This window comes from Danaus plexippus, chromosome Z, assembly GCF_018135715.1.
Source record: "Danaus plexippus chromosome Z, MEX_DaPlex, whole genome shotgun sequence".
NCBI lineage: Eukaryota > Metazoa > Arthropoda > Insecta > Lepidoptera > Nymphalidae > Danaus > Danaus plexippus.
In genome coordinates this window covers 14193231-14217953 of record NC_083559.1, presented here as the reverse complement: position 1 = coordinate 14217953, position 24723 = coordinate 14193231, and the positions used below count along the sequence as shown (strand labels likewise).

At 29.5% G+C, this 24723-nt stretch overlaps 2 protein-coding genes across 3 annotated transcripts; both read left to right on the top strand.

The window, feature by feature from the left end:
* The first annotated feature begins 1001 nt into the window (after window positions 1-1001).
* On the top strand, window positions 1002-9828 carry LOC116778113 (uncharacterized). Of its 2 annotated transcripts, none has more exons than XM_032671991.2 (6): window positions 1002-1038; window positions 7033-7276; window positions 7454-7588; window positions 7755-7878; window positions 8402-8630; window positions 9471-9828. In XM_032671991.2, the coding sequence occupies exons 2-6, from the start codon at window positions 7041-7043 to the stop codon at window positions 9719-9721; spliced, it is 975 nt and encodes a 324-aa protein (XP_032527882.1). In that variant the 5' UTR covers window positions 1002-1038; window positions 7033-7040; the 3' UTR covers window positions 9722-9828. The 2 variants fall into 2 exon arrangements, with proteins under 2 accessions (XP_032527882.1, XP_032527881.1); XM_032671990.2 differs by having other exon boundaries at window positions 1031-1045.
* A 6091-nt stretch (window positions 9829-15919) lies between these two features.
* Window positions 15920-21280, top strand: LOC116777960 (alpha-tocopherol transfer protein-like). The gene is made up of 8 exons (XM_032671781.2): window positions 15920-16077; window positions 18460-18609; window positions 18837-18996; window positions 19860-19918; window positions 20012-20208; window positions 20321-20431; window positions 20505-20607; window positions 20941-21280. Exons 2-8 carry the CDS (start codon window positions 18471-18473, stop codon window positions 21090-21092), a joined length of 921 nt encoding a protein of 306 aa, XP_032527672.2. The 5' UTR covers window positions 15920-16077; window positions 18460-18470; the 3' UTR covers window positions 21093-21280.
* The last annotated feature ends 3443 nt before the right edge of the window (window positions 21281-24723 follow it).

Sequence of the window (24723 nt, the reverse complement as noted above, 5' to 3'; positions counted from 1 at the left end):
ACGACCAGGTATAAATTTTTTATAGAATTAATATAATAAATTAGCAGTTGAAAGCGTTTAAATCTATAAGTAAGAATAATATACATTGGAGTGATTGAAAAATTAAAAAAAACATAACTTTTTTTATATGTCTATTCCATACAAATCATTACGGAGTTGACTAAGGTCAGATTTCCAAAGATGGCGCTGATTCAATTTATAAAATCAAACGAATGGTCAGGACGTATAAAAATATTTATAACAAACCACTCACAATTTACTTAGCACTGTAGCATGAATAAGTAACGTCTCTGGGACATCCAAAGAAAGGAAACAACAGCTCGAGACAATTTAACGAACGTTGACCTTTGTAATGTCACGAAAAATAACATCTTACGTGAATAATGTCGCGACCGTAGAAAAGAAATTTAAAGAAATAACGACAGTTGGGATTTTATTGAAGCGAAAATTAAATAATAATAACATATAAAATGTAGCAAACAACACTCGTTGTTTTTGGGAACAGATCAAAAGTTTTTTTTGTTTTAAAATAGACAGATAAATAAAACTTATGATTTGTTCGTATCGTATACAATTTATATTAAAGATAGTTTACATATATAATCAGTAATATAATTTTAAATTAAAATAGTATCGCAAAACACAATTGAAAATTTTAAAAATGGGAGATCAGATCGAAAGTAAAATTTTTTGTTTGTCATTTTGTTGGTCTACAAAAGCTTCTCCTTAAAATAAGTTTAACATATTATTCTATATTATTAATCTAACATTGCATACACTGCGTCATAATTACATCAGAAGACTGACGGAACTACCAACAAAGACAAGAACTTACGTTTGCGAAGTGGGTACAATAAAACAATTATATTATAATTATCAGTAACGAGATTTGATCTCATACGGTGCTTGACCTTATGGCATATGATATTCATGAAATAAATGGTCTTTTTCCCAAAAACGTTCACTTAGGTCAAGGTCTTATGCGAGTGAGTCACTTGCTCTGGCGCACCGCGCAGTGTTGTGGCGGGCGGCGAAGTGGTATGTCGTATGTTTTGTATATATTTTTTTGGTGTTGGTTTATTTTGATGTGATTTCTATATTATCGTTTTACCTTCATGCTATTATTATTATTATTTATATATTTCATTAGAATTTATTGACATAAGCTCTATTTTCGGCATCAAAAGTTTTAGCAACTATAGCAGACTACGATTTAACGGATTATAAGGTTCTGTATATTTTTTAAATATATATATATATATATATTTAATATACAGTGTTTTTATATTGAAAGAAGCTTTTAAGAGAAACAAACCGCAACTATTACATACGGAAGCAGGAAAACGTTGAATATTTAATACATTCACGTCTACTTGAATTGAAACTAACAATAATATATATATATATATATATATATTACTGTTTGTTTTTTATATATATAATTTAAAATATTCTTTATTTACAATTTACTATCCAATATAAATAATGAGATACAATATAATATTATATACAAAATTATAAATAATACACCAATCGTACAACCTTCCGACGACTCCAACAATTAACCAAGTAAGATTTTTTTTATGATATTTTTTTATTGTCAAAAGGTTTTTTCCCACTATTATTTAGCATTTTTTACGGCGTCACTAGATAATGAAAATAATGTGTGGCTATTAATAAAAATTTCAAATTCACTGTTCAGTTAGTTGCGTAACTCCGTAACGGTTTATATGAAGACAAAATATGTCAGAACAAAGTTATTGTTTTTTAAATGTCAACGACATGGTAGAGCGTATTGTGACGTACACTTATAAAATTTATACTCTGCAATTCTATTATTCTAATCTGTGGTAGATTTAAATTAAATATAGTATTGATGAAAATGGTTTTTTTTTTTTGTAAATAGAATTCGGTCATCAGAAACATCATAACAAATGTAATGAACCACTAATTTCAAATCACTTAACAAATATAAATTTTCGTTCCACAGACTATTCTTTTGTTTCCATGATGTAACAAATTTTAATTGACGATAAACGAACTCTGATAACTAAGTATTTGGGATTATATATTTTTATGAAATAACGAGAGCTTTTAAGGAATTAATAAAGAACACTTCACGAATATTATTCGATAGACGTATTTTTACTTCAAACTTTTTTTACATTGTTCTCATTGGAGGTACTTAAATAATTTTTTCTCGAACTTATATCGTAGAAAGTTATTGCGAATAAATCACCTAACGGTAAAATACGAGAATAACAATAAAAAAAAAACTTTGATGAAAAAATATATTTACAAATAATAATCCAAACCCATACTTTAGCTGTTAAAGAGAAACATTGAGTGACTTTCCAAGACACTTTCATGTACGTATGGCGTACATGTCGTCCCCAATGAAATCTAAGTTCCTCGCGTGAAACTGGCTCACACACATTCTGTCAAAGCGAGATAAAATAACTGGATTCGTATTCACAAACTAATTTATACGCTGATAATTGTGAAACTCATTTTATGTGGTGGTTTAAAATGTACACAAAAATTTTGTAACCAAAAATTAACAAACGGATATAAGCAAGTAAACTATATATAGATACAGAACTTTTTACCATCTCTACATTACGATATGTATACGATACAGAGACTTTTATATATTATAGACACATTATTAAAAATAATAATGCCAAAGAATCTAAGGTACTGAGTATTGATCAGAATGATATTAGTTTGTACGGTCTAAATATAAAGACGACGCTATGAAGGTAACACGATCTTAATGAGTGAATAAAAAAACTGTTTTGGAATGAATATATCTAAGCATATTGATTGAATAGCATTCATTATTTGTTATAAATGCTTCCAATTAATTATAAATATTATTGTTCTCGCATGTTGTATTTATTTTAACATATATAGCGTTTATATTATATTTAAAATTATACAATAATATACTTCTGTGAGGTTTGACATTATTAATGTATATAAATTTCAGAGCAATGTAAAGGCCTTTTATAAATAAACATATGTGCATATAGAGATGGATGATTTCTAGGATGTGGCTGTTTATAGGATATGTTCCAGACAGATCTCGCCATTGCTTGTCACGAATTTCAGAATAACCTCCAGAAGTTTCATGAATGCTGTCTATTTACTGTTCCCCTTTCCTTAGAAACACTCGCATTCGATCCCAATATATAAACTATTATAGCAAAATATAATTTTTATTACATACGGAAATCACATTTTAAACAATTGAAAAAAGCATTGTTAAATTTTATTAGCAGTATTGAAGATTATCGCAATATTTTTCAAGGCAAAATAAAATACAGTGCGTATGGAAGCTCTAGCATAAATAAGTAAAAATATAGTACAATTACAATATATTATTAAATTATTATGACATTTTATAAAAAAAAAATATAATATTTATTGTTCGATTAAAATATTAAAACGAAAAAGTTGTTAATTTTTTGATTTAAACTCTCGTTTTGATTTATACTCGTTCGGGATTTCGAACTGCTATACTAAAGCACAGATAAAAAAACCTTCACATTGAACTGAATAAAATATTCCAAAAACATTTATTCAGATCACAGTTTTATCGTTTTTTAAATACAGATTAGCCTTAAACGTACACAATGTACATTAAATTTTCCTCTGGCTGATCGAGAGAACATGGAATTGATAATTATCTATCTATCTATTAGACACTTTGAAAATTTGACATAAATAACTAATTCTTTAAGTAGAACTATAAAATATAAAGTAGACATACAATACAAGCCATGTTTGTTGTAACAAACAAGAACTCTTTCTATCAATAGCAAAAACCCGATACAGGAAATCGCCTTGCGTGTGACCTTACAAACTACGATTACCGCCACCTTAAATGCATTAACAAACTCTTGCGTACCATAAAATTATATTATGTTGTATATTTAAAAATGTATATACAATATAGGTTTTTATAAACGAATGCTATAGAAACTTATCTAATACATATATATTGTATCAACAACGGAAGTAAATTGATGTATAGCTATCAGTTGCATGTGTCTAACAAAAAATAATATGTAGAGTTGCTATCAAAAATAATAATCATTGACAGGAGGACAAAATTAATATTAAATACATTTTTTTTTTTACATATATATTTATTTTAATAGAAGTTTAATTTCATCGCGATTGTACGGGAAGCATATTTATGTTATAAGTTATAATGTATAAAAATAGTTTTATTTAAATTATAAGGAAGTTTTAATTTAATGCTATTTACCCTGCGATTTGAGATGTGCGTTATACAAGCTGTAGTCGAATTTGAATAATAAATTTTAATTCCTATTTCAAATGTAGGTAGTTTATAAAATTTTGAGTCGACCAGTATTTATGAATCTATGAATTTTGGACGCTAAACTCTGAAAACTATTATATATATAAGATAACGCTTAATAATGTTATAAAAATCTGGTCATCTGAAATAGTTTTAATAGTTGACGTGATTAATACTATCTAATCCAACATGACATAATACTGTGATAATCTCATTATACTCTGTATCATATATAGCCACTATAAAAAGAGACTGTGACGTGTCATTTTTAAGTTGACGGAATACATAAAGCCTGAATTAGTTTACAAATAGATATATTTATAACAAGTTATTTATTTTTTTTAAATATGATTTTTGATATAAACCGTAATACTTTTATATAACACAATGTCAGACGAACAAAGAACATTTTAACTGACAGCTAAGTCGGAGCAATTCTTCTAACTAATTGCTATAATACCCTTTCGATGTTCGAAAAAAATATCTATTTTTATAACTTACCACTTGTTTTTTAACAAAGATTTCCAATCAAATTAATCTTATTTTTCTAGTCTATTCTTATTTTAATCCATTAATCGGCAATTAAAATCTAAATTTATTTTATACGCAACCTGTAAATGTCTAAAAACTTAATTTAGACAATTAATATAACAACTGAGCGCATTAAGTAAAATACTTCGTATTATAATATAGAACTACGAAGTATGTTCCACAAAAATATATACATGAGGTCAACCTTTCGCTGTTTCTAAACCATCGGTTAAAAAATACATCACGAATGCAACCGCAACACGAATCAAAGGTTCATTTCGCCTCCATAAATATCAGTGGTTCTAAATATCAACCGTCACGTCTCTCCTTGACATTATAATTAGATCAACCGGCTTGTGGTAGACGTAAAAATCTGTTCGTTGCACCTCTAGTTCAGAAATGGCAGTCATCCCATATAACAGAATATTACTCACAAAAAACAAATCTAATTTTAAAAGCAATGAATATTTCAAATTGAGTATTATGTAATTTTTACATATTTAATATTGTTTAAAATTAAAACAATATCAGTTTTATTTGTTATACTAATTTCGTCCTTATTGAATTGATTAATAAAAAGAGGTATTGATTTCATTAAAGATGAAATGGTAAAGCGCTGTGGTCCCAAATCAACGTCAACTTTCAATTAGTGAGGCTTCTCTCACCAGAATTGGTACAGAGATGATCATCAAATCTTAATTGGAATTGTTTGTTTGACGAACACTACCCTAATGTTATAGATCATAAAAAAAATTAAGGAAATTTAAACTCGGAGGATGTTTATTATTGATTTACATACATATGTTATTTTTTAATTCTGATCGAGATGATTTATTTTGTCGGATCTAAGTATATATATATATATATATATATATATATATATATATATATGTTCTATTGTTGCTTATAATTGCTGGCGATAATATATTTATTTATATAAGTTGAGGAATGAGTGAAATTAACTTAAGTTTAATTTTTTTTTATGAAATATTGTAGCTAATTTTATTACCGCTTTTATATATAAAAAAAATATCTTAAATAACTTTATATTATGTCTGCATTTATACATACGATTGTGGAATACAAATAAAATATTAAAAATTACAAGCAAATTTTAAATAAAATCATGATCTTCGCAGTCACAACAAAAACTTGTTTAAGTATATAAAGTTTATTAGTTTGTTACTTGGTTGTATTCGAAAGGAAATAACTTAAAGTTCTTAGTTTTCAAAGTACTTTAAAAAAATATATAAGTATCGTAAAATAATGGTATACGCGTTTTCTTTATACTTTTTTAGTATAGATTGCTCGCCCATGTCTAGATTCTTAAATCTAGATTTATGATGATTCGAGCTGCTCTTAATAATGCTAACGAGATTTGCACCATAATGAATAGAGAAACGGAGATGGATGGATGTTTGTTACTCAACGTTGTTGCCGTTCCAAAGCGGATGAAAGATTCGACGAGAACTTTGGCACAAATATTTCTATCCATGGCATATAGATTAAATGCGGAAAAAAATTACAGCCGCTTTGCATCCACAGTCGGGGCGGAAAGGTAGTGTTGTATAAAATCCTTAGATAAATACAAATAATAAAATACGATACGGTTTTCAAAAAGCATTCATATAAAAATAATTAAAATCACTCTTAATTAGAGGTAAACTAATAAAAAATATCAAATGCATTTTTTTGTTTTGTGTTCCAATATTTAATACCAATAAATAGTGTCATTACGCTCTAACCTCGTAAATTATAACACAGGACGTTTTTATATTCCATTAGACCAGAATTTTACTTACAAAAAGTAGCGCTTTGTATTCGTCTCAGAAAATATTTCAGGGAATTTTGTAGAATTTTGTAAGGAACACGTATTTTAGGCTGTCGAGTTTTACGTCGTAACACTTTATTGTGTGCAGGTTGGAGCTAGGCGACTCGACATTTCAATTAAAAAAACAATATTAAACAAAAACTAATCTGTGACAATCGCTGACTAACAAACTGAACGAATGAGTGAATGTCTGGCTTTATTTATTTTTCAACTTTCGACGAAATGATGAATTCGACATAGCTATTGTTCACACAAACAAAAATTTACATTCAATCTGAATTTAGATTTAAATAAAAGGTCAATATTTGAATACAATATATATCATTATGATGCTACACAGGGTTTAGGATGTCACCAGCAGCTTCGTTTGGAGTACGATGGGCTCGTGATAACTTGACAAGAGAGGCAACTGAAGACGAAATTCAAGCTTTGAACATATTTCCTGTGACCTGCGATGGAGACGAGGTTGAAGCTTCCAAACGAGCTCGAAGATACTACACAGCCAGAGGCCCGGGAGGACTAACAGAACTCTGGCATAAAAGACATCCCGATGATGATGAAATCCTCTCTAGCTGCCAAGACACGTCAGTTACTAAAATGTTTCTTTTAGTCTAATGAATTATTTTAAATAGATTAATTGAAACAAACAAAACTGTCATACATTTTAATTTAATAGTTAACTTAACTCTTACTTAAAGGAATAAAGCTCTTACAGTTAAACTCACCTTAAAGAGATTCAATATAAAATATTTTTATTTCAGTTATATAGTACCTCTTCGAGCGAGAAGCAGAGGAGGCAGCCGGATGACACTTATTCGTCTTCCGGCTCCCGCTATAAATCGAACTCTATCAGCTAAAGCCTTGCTGGCGAGGTGGCTTATGATATTAGATATCAGGTGATGCTTCTGTTGAAAATGGTCGAATATAGCATTTATTTCATAGATTAAAGTTAAAACAGAAGTATTTTTCTTTATATAAAGTAAATCAGAAAGTAAAATACAGGCGAGTATTCTAAGAGTTATATTTAAGTACATGATTGCATTATTTTATGTTTATTTTCAGATTACAAGAAGATCCAACCCCCGGGGACGAAGTGGTATTCATTGACGTCACTGACCTACAACCCTCGCATCTTAAGAACCACTTCAGAGGATCCCATTGGAGAGATTTTATCTGGTGTATAAGGGTAAGTTTTTTATTCAACAATGTTACCAAATTTATATTCACATATCTCATATAACAAGATTTATATTAACTGAAAAATGACCCCTGGAAAAAATATGAGCAATAAATATTGCTAAAATTTTCGACAAGGCGTCATTTTTACTCGTACTCGTAAATTATGATATAACAACGTGCCTTTGAACTGTATATAACTGTAATAATTTATTCTGTTAGAACATTTGTAAGTTTGTCACAAAGTTAATGTAAATTATGTTGAATTTGTAAACTGGATCAAATGACTTCAATACGTAAGAACATAAGCGGTTTCTTTCCAATGCTGTCATCAAACAATACAAAGCTTGCTTCTAGAAATTACGAATTCTCAAAATATTTTGGATTTTATTTTTTAAGTTACTACAAATATTATTACAAAAATAAGAAAACTACAAAAACAAAAAGTACTTTTAGATTAATTTAAAATTCTGTTTAAATATTTACGATCTTAAATATATAACTTATTTGATAACATTATAATTATTTTACAGTCCGCTTACCCCCGAAAGTTCTCAGCGATTCACATAATAAATACGCAACGCTTAAAGACAATGTCGCTACTCCTCCTTCATATGGGGTTGTACCCATGGCGGCGCAAGATATTCCATACTCACGCTGATCCTGAGCAAATTAAGCGCGCCATGGGTTTTGACTGTTTCCCCCAGGAAGGACTTCCGTATGAGTACGGAGGGAAGGCTGGGGCTATGAAAGATCTGAACGGTGAGTTTCATGAAGATTTATCAAAAACCTGTTTGTATTTTTATGTGAATTCCTATTCGAATAAAAAAAAAAATATCGGGTGCACATTATCCTTTAGGTCCCAAGAACCCTGCGAATATTTATGAATTTTTCATCCCATTATGTTTATGTGAATTCCTATTCGAACAAAAAAAAAAGCGGGGGCACATTATCCTTTGGGTCCCAAGAACCCTGCGAATATTGATGGATTTTTCATTCCATTATGTTTATGTGAATTCCTATTCGAATACAAAAATCTATGAAATAAGAAACCTTTATACGTGCTTGAGCTAATTAGCGAACATGACGTATTTATAAAGTGTAACAATTTATTTTGAAGACAGAAAATAGTTATTTTGATTCATTTATTTGTATGGGTTTAACAAAAATTACTAAATAAAACTTTTGTTTGTTTGTTATGGATAAACACAATGACTACTAACCTGATTTTACTACCACTACTAAACAGATTCTCAAATAACTTTAAAATTGAATTTGTAACGTACGATACATTTTTATATTTCATTGAAACAAGCGACGCCTGAGCGAATATTTTTAATTACATCATCTAAAAAATATTTTACGTAACGAATTTTATATCGACGTCAGCTACTGCTTACTAACGTTAGTACGAGTTTGAAATTTGACACAATTTGTATCAACGTTTACCAATCAGAAGTCAGTATAGTATAAACTATGAAATATAACATTAATATTTCAATACAAATATTTTTTATTAACCTTTCTAAATGTTATTTATCACAGTTATAATAACAGAAGCTAGTGTTATCAACAAATTCTAAAACAATAATCTGTTTCCAGACGAATGGACTAAAAAACTCCTGCTCAATTCAAAATGGCTGCAAATGGAAGAACGGAAATATTACGAAACGGAATTGAAACCGCCGATAAAACGTGATAAGAGATCAGTGCGGAGGCTGCGAGCTAGTATCTCGTATGACATTCTTACACGAACACATTCATGCAGGTCTCTAAAATGTGATGAATATGACGAAGGGCTGCAGGGCGCGTACAGGACACTCAAAGTTTCTGACCGTGATTATTATGTATGAATATGATTCATAGTATAATATTGTGAATACAATAATGATGAGTATTTCAATGAAATATATATATGACTTTAAAATTTTATTGCCAAGTAATAAAACGTTTGTCGATACGTGTGTTATATATATATTTCCATAAATTTATGAAGCCTCTGTCTTGAATATAGGATGCATGGAGTACTTACATCTAGTAAATTAAACTTTCTTTTGATTTAAATTAATTAATAATATTCAAATTTGTATGCTTTTTTACCTAATAAAAATTATTACATACAACTGAAGTGATTCGAGTGAAATGAATATAAAAAGATATAGAAAATACAAGCTGAGACATATTAAATACTTGTGTTATAATAAAGTGGACATAGCACAAGATAAATAAACAGTTTTATCACAGTAACTGATTATAGATACTACATAGTATAAAACAGGATTCTATTAACAGCGATATCCCCGGAGTGGATTGATTTGTTTGTATATGAACAGATGCCAGATCTGTATACTGAACCTTAGTCTGCATTGTCACACTAAAAACGGAACGTTTACAGTTTTCTATTGATTAAACTTCTCGTATCAACGTTAGCTACATTAACCTAAGTTCATTAATTAGTAATGAGAACCGTTTCGTATGTAGTGTGACAATGATGACTCGTGCAAAGAACACTAGCAGAGAAGGATATAATTACCTTCCTTTACAATTATAATATTAATATACACTATCAGCACTTATAAGAATAATTGAAGAATTTCACCCAGTAACCCTTAACTAATTGAACAATATCTTTTATTTATTTTTTTTACAGTAAAATTCATTTGATATTGTAATTTATATTAATTATAATAATTTAACAATAAAAAACGAACACAATCCCACATAACGATACGTCGTATAATCCTTAACTTACTTGGAAAATAAAAAACAACCTTTCTTCATAATATACATCAGTTAGATTCACTAAAACTATTAAGTCATCTCAACAATGGCGACAGATAGCTACGTTAAGTGTTGAATAGTTAAAGCGGACCTTCATTTTGACATTTTGACAGAGTCAAGGCGACTGTCAAGTTTTAACGGGTTAGTATTCGAAGGATGGGTCTTAATTTAATAGAAGAGGTGAAATTAAAATTTTCAATAGATCGTTGGTTTGAATGGAAACGTATCTGGGTCGCAGTGTCACTTAGCAGATTAAAATTACTGACAAATTACAAGATACCTATCTACAGATGTGATAGCGATTGAGTAAAAATCTTTTAGAACAGCTTTTAGTAGAATTATGTGCTTTTTTTTCTGCTAGCGGTTACCCGCGACTCCGTTTGCTTAAAAAACAATGTAGAACCTTCTAAAAGCCGCTTGAGCCCCCCCCCCCCATCCCATTCGTCCTAAATCATGGGATCGGGATAAAAAGCAGTCTAAGTTACTGCTTCTTACATCAGCTATCTGCCAAAAAAAGTCCCGTCGAAATTGGTCCAGCCATTTCAGAGATTAGCCGGAACAAGCAGACAGAGAGACAAAACATATAAAAATAATATTTCGGTCTAACGTATACATATTCATATGCATGTTGTAAAAGAACCTTTATTTTAATATCACAGTATAGCAGACACTCCAATTTTATTTATACGTAGGTATTGATATGTTCCACCGTCTTTCCATGAAAAATAAAACCTTCAACTAACAAGCAAACTGTATATAAATACACATCGCAGATTTTATTTCATACTTATTTGGTGTCATTAAAATGTGGGAGAGAATATTTTTATCACGTACCGCCCCAATAAAGAAGTTTACTGTTTCATTTTATTAGCATAAAAACAATGATACTCCTGAGATTGATTCCTTTGTTACTAAACGATCAAGGTAGAGTTAAGAGTAATTCGTATTGAGATCACGCTCGCGTGTCACGTGTTCGCATAATTCGTATTACATTTGACAGATATAAAAACTATTTTAACTATAATAATATCAAATTATTAAATAAAATACAAATATAATATATAAGATAAAAAAAAAAAACGAATAACATCAAAAATATCTTAGTAACTATAGAAATAAATCAAGTCTTTAGAATATCTGTCGAGTTTATTTGAAAGTCAACACTTTCATGATATCCCGATTAATATAATGAAAACTCTTTACCCAAATGCTTATACAAGACTGTCTAGCAATTCTGTTTATTTTTTTTTATTTTTGGTTCTGACTGAAATAGAATTCATTCAAATATAGAACAGAATTCAAATTCAATGTCGAGGGAGAGCACAGCCGAAGGGAAATGACCGATATTTTGAAACAAAATGTATTAAAATTGAAATAGGTATTCAAAATGTTATAGGGATAAATTTTATGAAAATAGACTCTACTTCATAAAACATATGGTCTTTTATATATTTTCTGAAGTCATAAATTAAATTCTAATTCATATTTTATTGAACTGTTTTATTATAATCCGATAAACTATTTCCATATTATTTGTAGACGAGCGCTGTATGGAGACGAGGTTACCAGTAACTATCACAAAAACTATAGATTCAATTGAGATACTTATTTTTAACATGGAAACTTATTCTTACTTGAAGATTTTAATATGTTAAACATTTGATTGAAAACAAAATCGATAATAGAGTGATTCTTTTATTCTTCAACAATATAACTATATTAAACTCTACATTTGTTTTTATATCAATTACACCTATAGGATTATGCTTTCCTGGTCAAAAGCAAAACTTTGCTTAATTGTAACGGACGTTTTATTTCAAATAAAATGTGTCAGACAAAAACTATTGTATCATTTTATTAAAATAATAATGGTTTTATATCCGTTTCATGTAACAACATACCAAGGCGTGACAACTAAAACCTTATTTATATATAAAAATGAAATTTCTATTAGAAATATTAACAAGTTATAAATACGTATTCTGTTTGTGGCTTAACAAAGTGAGATGGTGAAAGGCTCACCACAAATGGGTACGGTAAAAGCGCGGACACTTAATATTAAAATTCCAATTTTTATAAAACGTTTATAATAACCTAATTTTAGTCATATTTCGGACTTCTGGTCCCTCAAATTAGTAGCAAACTATATCGACGATAAATTATACACGAATATCTTATAAACTTATATAAATTCTAATAATTCTTAAGGATGAGTATACAAACTGACTGTAATTATAAAATTTATATATTAAAAGATATAGTAATGCTAAATAATTAACGATATATATACACTTTATTACTTTGAACGGTAATACAAGATCGTACGCTAAAATACGCGTACAAAGCGTTATTGCACTTTCTAATTGTATCTGATTTAACTGGCGTTGTACAGCGTAATACACGTTAACAGTTAAAATATTATAGTTATATAAATATATATTTTTGCGTTAACTCATTAAAGATATTTTTACCTGTGTACGTGTAACAAATTTTATTCCCGATGATTTTGTATTCGCTCGGCAAATTTAATCCCAGTTACGATACATGAATACTGTCGGTGTAAATTTTGTTATAGCTATATATATATATATATAATTAAATCTATAACGGACTCCGTTTCAAATTGAAGCATTTAAATTGCATATATTCATACAGCCAAAGCTATCAAACAGATGATACAATATTGAAAGATTACGTTTCATTCAGAAGGGCTTGACGGGCAACAAGCCTGACGGTTATTGCAATAATCATATAAAATAACTAAAATGTACCTTATTGCAATATATATAAGAATTAAAATATAAAGAATATTTGAATAAACAATGGGAACATATTGTAATATTGTGCACGCAATCAGACACGCGCTGGTAATCTCACAAGAAAATAATTAGGTTATGATTAGTATATGATTATTTTTTTTAACAAAAGTTTTGTTACGATGTTAATTTATAGTAATTATTAATAAAAAAATAATTATATTTATTTGTGTGTTTATATATAACACTATTTTTTGAAGTTCAATATCATTTTGAGCAGACTGACTATAATTTTTTTAAATACGGAGAGGTATATTCTAAATTGTAAATAAAATGTTTAAGCATTTTGGGCGTAAATAAACTCAATGTTTATTTTGGTCACAAGAAAAAATAATAACAAAAAATGTATAAAAATAAAAACAAATTATCACCATAACAATTTAAATTTACACCTTCTACGTTGTTTTTTTTTTGTAATAAACGTTAATATTGATAGGACTTTTTTTGTTATTAGTTTGGATTTCTATTTATCAAGAGATCTTAGTCACACTAAAAGTTATTCTTTATTTAAATTCAAGATATTGCATTATTTTCTCCAATGTATTTAACTCGATATTCGCAACTTCTAAGCAAAATAGTGTACATCACTGCACGCAATGTTACTAAGTTGAAACGACGAGGATAGTTTCCATTCTACAAACGAAGTTGAGAATTTATATTGGAAATCTATTCATACCTGTATTTAAATAACTTTTATGTTCATCCATAAATGGGTAAAATCTCTTTTAGAACAATATTTTTTTTTTTTATTTTACACAAAAAAATATGTAGGAAAAAAAAACAACGAAAGTTATTTTTATATTATTTCATCTATACTGGGGTTGTCATTGCAACCAAACTAAAAGTACTGATAAAAAAATATATTACTGCTTTTAAATGTAATGGAAACACTTGCTAAGTGCTTGTGGCACGATCTGGTATGAGTCATAGTCATTAAGAATTTCTAACTTAAGTATTATGGTGATGACGATTCCATTCTGATCTTAAGTTAATTCCATACAATGAATTATAAACTTTAACAGTCGGATATAGAATACATTTCTGTTAAAATTGTGTACAGCGATTGCCCAGGCATCTGAGTTTCACCGAAAATTTTTAAAGTTCTTCTGTTCATACGAATAAGGTCTATTTAAAATGACTTAAATGTACAGCACGTTAAGAAATAAGCAGTAGTTTTGTATGAAATTAGTGCTATTTTGTTTGAATCATGTTGTAAGCGTAATAAACACGGTTTAAACTACAGCTATGTTTTAAGTCCATTACGTAGAAGTTTTTGTGGCAGTTGGCAAATGGCAAAAATGGCAAACTTTTTCAACAGTTCATCTGTACAAAAAAAAAATTAACAATACCAAACATTTTTTGCTCTCAAACATTTTTCACATCCAATATCACAAAACCAGGATACCTATTTATTTGATAAGAACTGATGATTTTAATTTTATTTCTTTTTTAAGACACTCATAATTATAAAATATTTCGTAGTTTTAACTTCAATTAATGATATTCTAGTACAATTGTTAATATATATATAAACATACACATATAAAATAATATTTATATCATCTTAAGAATAACTTAAATGTAAAAAAATCACTATACAAGTAAGTAAGTGGTTCAAAAAAGTACCGAATTTAATTTAAAAAAAATATTCTCTATAGCATGTATGGATAGTAACAACGAAATAAGATCTCTTAAAAATCGGAAGAAAACTTCTATATGAGTCATTATATTTAAAACTGTTTTATAAAATTAAATATCAAAAAGGTTGAAGTATAATAGCGAGTGGAATAAAATGGAATACGACAAACAAAACAGGAGAGAAACGAGACTCAACGAGCAGCTGACAATAAAAATCTTCTATTTAACATGCAACTCCAAAACAGTATAAAAATTAATATAAACTTCAATTCTAAAATACTGTTGTTAATGAACAGCTTATTTGACTTACACGGAGTCAACAGTTGGTTATAAATTTTTTTTCACGATCCAAAATTTACAATACAATTATTTACTGTTATTCTTTGCTCTTAATCTATCTCATCTAAAAGATAATTAGAGTAATTTACTAGAAAGTATAAGAATTTGCAATAGCTCAGCGCAATCGTAAAGCAGATTTATAATTAACCAAAAATTTAATTACAGCGCCGTCCACGTGTAATTGAATATCTAGAATCGTAATTAGACGTCTCATGAAAAAATCAATGACCTTAATATTAAAAAAAATAAATGTAGAGTAGAAAATCCTATAACTTGAAATATGGTATGAAAATAGAATTATAGAAAAGAAGCATATTTTTTTTCCAATGACACCATTACGGGCATCTAACAAAAGATGTATTTATATATATTTTCTTGTTGGTATATACTTTTTCTATTTTCCTCAATTTAAAATCTGAATGCCTCCCCTCAATGGGCAGTCGGGCGCGTGAAGATTTAATAAAAAGCAAGTGCTCGCTACAGGCAACGCATTAGAGCCAGCACTGCGCACGCGCAGGAAACATTCACGAGTTTTCACATAAAAAGCTTTTCATTATCTCCAAAAACGTTGCGGTCAAGTGAGAGTGTGTCCGTCGTTGAGAGTTTGGCGTGTGATTTGATATTTGATTTCAAAGGTGAATATTTTTTATTTTCCATTATATTTATATGCAGCGATTTCCAGTAATACATTAATATAGAGCAAAACTAAAATCTGTACACTGTTGACATTTGTACAACTCGAATAGAATCGTAATATTTAAATGAAAATGTACAAAACTAGTTATTTCGTCAAACTTTGTTTTTTATATACAAAACGAGAAAAAAATAAAAAAAAAATTAAACTCGTTTCATAGACTCTTTGTAGACTTTTTAAATTCCTGGTTAACGCGAATACAGTTTTTGTTAACGTTATGGCACGATCGCGAAAGATTCTATGTAGCTATTGAAGCGGCCATTGCCCTCCGGTGAAAATCCATTAAACGTGACATTCATACTTTTACTGGATAATTTAAGTTTCTTTTTTATATTTCAATAAAAATACATCTACAATATTACCTTGGCGAATTGTTTTAAATTTTTATATAAATATCCTCAATAGAAAAGAAACTTCTGTGACATTAAGACTAATTTCTTCCAAGCTTAGAGCATTTCTATATCGAATATAATAAGAATTCATCAAAATTCTTAATATTTTTTACTTCATCCAGTAATGACATCATGAATGTTGTTTAAGAAGTCCAATGTCGTCGTGTCACGGAAGGAAATTTCTTTGATTTTTCCATTCATTTCAATATTATAGTTTCTCGTCACACAGATGTTAGGTCCAAGGAGTCATGATCGGTTTTAAACTTTTTTCCGGAAATTCAATTAAAGATAAATTAACTATAAATACATTTAAACGCAACAGTTACATTGTCATTTAGTTATTTAAGATAGTTCTTCCAGAAATATGTATTATTCTCTAAATATTATGATTCCCGCTTACTTCTTAACAGGCTGTGTGTTTTTTCGTAATATAGCCTCATCATAACGCTTTCCGGTTTTTCGTTTCATCAAATAAATGCAATTTTACACAAATGCTCCGTGAGCGTGGGTCAAGTGGATCAAGTAATGTTGAGATTATGTCGTTTACACATTCGTTATTTCTGTTACGAATCTGACAAATTTATTTATAGATCATAATTACTATCATTATGTTCATTTGTAATATTTCATCGTATTAATTACTTATTTGTAAATTATTAACTACTGTACGTGGTAATTAAATTTGATCTCAACTATGCGACCTTATAAAACATATTTAATTTATTTTTTTCCGGGACATAACTATCTTTTTGTCCACATGATCACCAACAAAATAAACTATTCAATAGATTTCCATATATTTATAGTAATAATTACTTCTTGTGTACATTGATATTTTCATTATTCTTTTCATATATGCATTTTAATACACTTCATGTACTATAGAAGTACTGAAGTGCCCTCTATCTCCACAAATGTTCAATCCTTGTGTCGTCACTTGTGTCATTTAGAGAATGTATTTAATATTCCGCCAACGTACCAGATGGCGCTTTAAAAGCTTTACAGACAAAATGATTTATATTCTCAAAGTAAAATGTCGATGTGAAAGCATTAAAAAAATATTCTTTTATAGCCAGTGTAACTACATCCGCGTAATTTTGGAAGCTCATTAGAAGGACATAATTGACCACGCACGGTCGTGCAGATATTTCCTAATAGTGGTGAAAGCAAAAACCACTGAAAATTACCTTAGCATGAACGTTCCGGTGAATGGGTCGAAAAATTTCGTTGTTATTTTTTTTATAAAGAAAGTAGGTGAACCGTTTCGGGCAGCGCTGTCACGACACACGACCAGACGAATTGTGTTACAAGAACTTTCTAACAATAATATGATACATCTGTTAATGTACCACGCAACTTAAAAATATTATCTAATGATACACCAATAGTTTAGAACGGAAAAACGAGCGACTTACGATAGAATGAGAGAATGTTGTAACTGAAAAATTTCTTAACATAATAAATACGAATTACATAAAATTTGTTCGTTCAAAAAAGGTCTTCAAAAAATGTATAAGCCACCAAGTCATGCAAGGATATGCCGTAGATAGACCAACAGAGACCATTACTCCTTTTAGGTAGCGTTTAAAAAGTTATGACGAAGAGTCATAAACATACTCATGCAATGATTTTTATGTAACAACAGTACCAATATGAGCTGATTATAAAATCGTGCACGCTTCAACTCTTACTAATGCTAGTTGCCTTTATATATAGTGGTAATTACCCAATGCTCATAACTCACATTAGAATAAAATTTCGAATCGCAATTATGTAAGCTGTGCACTCATATACAAAATTATATAAAGAAATTCCTAATAAAAATGTTTAATATTATTCTTTAAAAGCTGTCTCTGTACATTTAGTTTTGAATGGACTATTGAATGTACATAATTTGTAAATGAAGTCTAATGAGAAACTAATTCCAACAGAACCAGCCAAGATGACATTAGAACAGCCAGCTGGTGAAATGTGGCAGAAGATTCGTGAAGAATTGAACGAGAACCCGGACACCAGGGAACAGGACCTCGCCCACATCAAGGAGTGGTTGAAGAAGGAGCCACATCTGCCTGATGAATTTGGTAGTTTTATCACTCATAATATAAACCTATCATGATTTCGCAAAAAAATGCCAGCACCTACATATCTATGACATATTCTAAATTCCTAATCTTAAATAAGATTTTACTACTCGCGTCTTGATATAAAACATTTTCATTTAAGAACATTTTTCTGTATCACGCTGAACATAATCTTCTTATTTGCGGTATCAAAACAAATTTGCTTATTACTTATATTTCTATAAAAGATGACCAGCGCATCATGACCTTCCTCCGTGGTTGCAAGTTTTCCCTGGAGAAATGCAAGCGAAAACTGGACATGTACTTTACAATGCGGTCAGCTGTGCCGGAGTTCTTCAATGACCGAGACGTCTCCCGTCCCGAGCTACAAGAAATAACTAAGATCGTGTATGTATACAAGAAACTACAAATATTTTAAAATATGTCGTTACTAAAAAAATCACCTCAATTAGTACAAAATTAAAAATACTAATTACATATTTCTCTATGTAACTCAACATTGGAAGTAATTTTATTAGACACGAGCGTTGTTTCTATTTTATTACAATTCGTTTTCACTTAAAAGTGAAATTAAGAATCATTAAACTTTTTTAAAAGCGTTGTTATATGCAAATTATTTTTTTTTATGTATCTTTATATTTAAAATATGGATTTTTAAAATAGTAAGTAGTTTTTACTTTGAGTGCGATTATTATTTAACTGTTACGGGGCAAGGAAACTTGATTTATCCACGCAACTACCGGATATACTAGGGAAACATAAAAGTAATATTATATTGTGAAAGCAAAATTTGCGGGGTTTTATTACAAGAATTTTTTTAGCAAGTAAAAATACCTTTACTTACTTGATAACACGATTTTATTAAGTTGACAACATGATATACTTATGAACTTGAATGTAAATTTTTTCATAGAGTCTAACATGTTAAAAAAAGAACAATGAAAACGCTTAAAAAACCTTAATTTAGTGTAAATCAAACTCGAGTATTAAATAGTAGTGGAGTAAGTAGTTAGTAAGTAGTGCGCTGTGAACTATTACGTCACGTACCGTTAACAACAAGTACCAGGAGAACATAGGAACAAAGGATGTGTGCGCTGCAAACTGCAAAGGGATTATTACATGGTGTGCGTTGTATGTTGTACAGTTACATATTACACACACAAGTACCAGTATAGAACTTCTCAAACCCATAGAGTGATTGTATATACTAAAATTGACGATTAATCTATAAATATTTTAATATTTTTCAGTCAAATGCCACCTTTACCTGGCCTGACGCCCGACGGTCGTCGTGTAGTCCTGATGAGGGGTAAATTCAGAACAATAATTTATTACAAGGCTTGATTATTTATTACTTTTATATGTTAGTAGCATTATTTTCTCCTATTACGCATTTTTTTAGGAGTGGAAAAAGATGTTCAAACACCGAATGTCGCGAACGCTTTCAAGTTGGCGCTGATGCTGGGTGACGTCAGGCTTAAGGAGGAAAAGGAAGGAGTAGCTGGGGATATCTACATTCTGGATGCCTCCGTGGCAACACCCAACCATTTCGCAAAGTTCACACCGACATTGGTGAAGAAATTCCTCGTCTGTGTACAGGTACCGTTATTTTTTGCGATATAAAAATTTTACATGAAAACTCCGATTAAAAGATATTAATAAGTTATATTGTTTTTGTTGATCCATTAAAACGGTCTTTATCATTACCCAGGAAGCGTACCCGGTGAAACTAAAACAAGTGCACGTGATCAACATATCACCTCTTGTTGATAAAATCGTTCAATTCGTGAAGCCTTTCTTAAAAGAAAAGATCAGGGAAAGGGTAAGGGCATATCAATGCGAATAAGTGACTGCTCCCTCATAATATATTTATGATTATTATTATTTTTCTTCAGATCTTCATTCACAGTGACATCAACGATCTATACAAGCACGTGCCACAGGAAATGATGCCCAGCGAATACGGTGGCAAGGCAGGACCTATGAACGAACTCCACAGTAAGTTTATTACAATAATCATTATACAAAACGATACGTAATTTAAATATGAGAACACCAAAATTGAAACTTCAAACTACAACGGGTTTTTCATTAATTTAAAAATTTTACTGTTTTGGCATTGACATTATTTAGACTTGACTAGAATTTAAAATTATAAACTCTGTGATAATGCAAACTTAAAGTAAGATTAATATTATTATATATTTAATTTGATTTCTAATTCATCTAACGTATAATGTATAAAAATTTCATCAATATTTATATAACAATGAAATATGATGTTGGTAGTATTGATTTTAATTTGTATATAAAACATAATTCAAACTCCAGATGCGTGGCTGAAGAAGTTGGAAGAATATAAAGACTGGTTCGCTGACCAGGAAAAATATAAGGCGGATGAGGCTCTCAGGCCAGGGAAGCCCACCAACTACGACGAACTCTTCGGCATTGACGGCTCCTTCCGTCAATTAGTCATAGATTAAGAGATAACTTTAATAAGCACCCTTTCAATGATAATTATAATACTCAAATGACTTCCAAGCAAAAAACTATCAAAATCACGCTTCCTATAATTTTTCATTTAATCGTCGACCAAAGTAAATCGCTCATTTATTATTATTTTTTGTTTTATTAATAAATTTTATATAATAAATACATTTATAAAATATTATTGCACGTTATCTTTTATATACCCGCTATGTACAATTCTATGTACTCGAAAATATTTTGGTGTACCAAGAGGCGTTGTTTTGTTTTACAGTAAATAACTTTCGTAGCGAGTGAAGCCTTAAACACAATATTATGCAGAGCATCTCGTAATTATCAGAATATTATTACGAAAACTTCCACAGCTTTTATGAACTCCTAGTACGTTATAAAATAAATATATATTTTTTTGCTTATTTTTAATAAAATTTTGTTGAATCTTCGTATAAAAAAAAAACTTTTTACTAAAAAATTAGAGAAAGCACTCTAAATAACACTAAACACCATGTTACAATTTTTAATACAATTTTATTATGGCACATAAGTTAAATTAGCGTCTTATGGCTTTGTTACTCTTCTAGAAACAGTTCTAAGAGACCTGGAGCTGAAACAGTTATAAAAGAAGAATTATCCCTCTGAAGTTTTTATTATGAGTAAAATTACGTAATTAGTATAGAGAAGAAGTACGTAAGAAAACAAATAAACAATTATATAAATGTATATCTCTCCCTTTATTCTTAACTGTCAGTAGCAAATATAAAATATAATTAAACAATTCTATAAAGTATAATTAATTAAAAGAAGTAATAAATATTTCTATAACAAATAATTCCTAAAAGCTCGGATTATATTTCATAATGGAAATTTCATTGGCTGTATAATCTCTTCACGGGTCTCGAAAGCGAAGCGATATATATGTGCCGTCTCTTTCATTTAACTTTCATTCTCTGTAAATCAATATCTCGTTCGACTATCGTCTCCTTCAGTTTATATTTCCCTGGTACCTGATTCTTCGGTTTGAGTTAAAATTAAACTTTCGCAACTGAGGCGCCTACATTTTTTTTAACAGTTTCACAAATCAATGTTAAAAAAATAACGTCTTGTTAAGTATGTATGGTGTTTGATAGACTGTTAGATATCGAGCATCCCACCACGAGCTAAGTCTGTTTAAATGTCTTAACAAGAAATTAATATAGAGGTCCGTCAATTGGCTAACGGACTGTTAGCCAATTTATTGTATTTATTGTCTTGTCAATTACTCAAATCCCTGATTTTTTGTAAATTTGTCGCCGTGGGACGTAAATATTTTAACAGACAATTATATTTTTGAAGGTTCGTTAGTAAATGCCTCGTTTAGATTTAACAAACAGAGCTTGGGGAAACTGTGTCTAAAGTTATTAATTATATAGGGTGCATTTTACTGCCATCCAGAGGTTCCAGGAGAACTACGAAATGTATGTTAGAATAAAAATGACATAATTTTAACTTATAACCTGCACCTAACACTAAAACACTAACACTACATGCTCGCCAGGATGTTAGGATAGCCAAGCCAATCCATTTCTTGTTTGGTATCAGGAATCTCCTGGTAACACGGCCGCTTGTTCGTTTCACGGAGTCACCAATCTCACTCGTTATATTATATTTTACCCATACAATGGTTTTGCCCCGGCGATGATCGTTTAATTTTGAATACGTTGACGTAAACAACACGAGAGTGAAATAATATTTTTATTAACTACCTTGAGCTTGATATTGATACCACCTACACCTTTATTTTATGATAAGGACCAATCACAAAATTATTATTTCCTTTAAAGCCCCTCAACTTTTTATATGACTCAGTAAAGTTTGTTTCATTAATGGACAACCAAACTTCCTCTATATATACGTAAGTTATTATTTATTAAATCTTCTTAACACTTTCGAAAGTGCCAAGTTTTATTGGGTTACTTGATCGTTAAAAACTCTGTAATATGTAAATGAAATAATTAGAAGATTATTATAATAAAGACATTGAAAAAATATATGGTGAATAGAAATCAGTAAAAAGCTATCACCTGGAATTGCTGCTTGCCTGGTACTAATCATATGATAACCAGTGTTTTATTTATATTTTTTTGTCTCTTCCTTATAAAATATTTTTCAGCCGATGAATTAACTCTTAAAATGCAGATGATATCCTAGTTCTAAATGAAATTGTACATGAAAAAAATTTATGGATAATTTTTTTATTTAAAATATTTCGGGATTTCACTTTGGTCATGAGACGAATCGTTTTATAACTATAAAACCTAAATACTTAAACCTAAATACTAAACCTAAATTCGGTACTTATTATATTATAGAAAACAAACAAATTGTTAACATTAAATTCTACTCTCTCTCTACATACGTAATTAAAACCGTCAGTCAACATCTCCTGCACAATTATGTTTTCCTGGTGGGCAATATGATGAACTATAGTTTCTTTACATACATATAGCCCTCCTGGTGCTTTTGAGAGCCGCAAACAAATAGAGATGATAGTAGTAGATACAGTACATATATATATTATAGAGATAGCTAATTCCGTAATTTTTAATATGAGATAAGTAACAAAATTAACATTCAGATAAATTAAATTTTATTATATACACGTAGTTTAACAGATAAAATAAACACTTTTTGTTAAATTTTTCCATGATAATGTTTTCAGCTGCTTATGTATTCCTAGTAAGTTGATAAAATAAATATTTTATTTTGAATATTTTTTTTTAATTAGGAATGTATGAATAATTAAATTTAGCGTAGAGCTTCAAGAGCTCAGAAAATATTTAAAATGAAAAAATAGCATAAAAAAAAGAAGCCTGCACGTAGCGTTCTCGTAATTCATGTGACCCTGGTATCTATGACTATAGCTCATTCCAACCGAGACAAAGTTCCCTAAACACAATCCTCATGGAAGCTTTTCTCAGTTACCCACGGGCCAACTTGGCTCGAAAACATTTTATTTATAGTCGTGAATATGCTACTACATTTTTATGTAACCCTGGTACACACACTAAATATTACAAATACCTGTTAATAAAAAATTAGCAAACTTTTTTTACTTTATAAACTTTTAGTTTTACTTACTTTTTACAGACAGTAAATAATAGAAAACTTAGTAAGAATACATTTTCTCAAAGGTTTGTCTTGATTCGTATCATGAAAATCTTATTCCGTTAGTTTATTCTAGAAATTAAATATGAAAAAATAAATTAAATATGAGAAAAATAAAGGAATGTTCCTTTATAAAACAATATAAAATTTGTACAGAATCATATAGAATATACAAATAAATTGTAAAAAAAAAACACAAAGAGCTTTTCATCCCGACAAAAGCACAGGTGAAGCAAAATGTATGTGTCATTAATGTATTGCACCTTTTAATAATAAATCAATATCACACCGAGCGTGGAACCTCCTTACAAATTATACTTTCCTGGTATCTCTCTGGGCACCTTCCAAGTATTTTCTGGTTCGTGGATTTTTTCTGTTCCTATTTATTTTTTTTTCGTTTAAAAATTAAAAAAAAATATTTATTTATATTAGTCACTGTCATGACGTGAAAACTGTATAAGGACTTTGCCTGTCTATAACTAT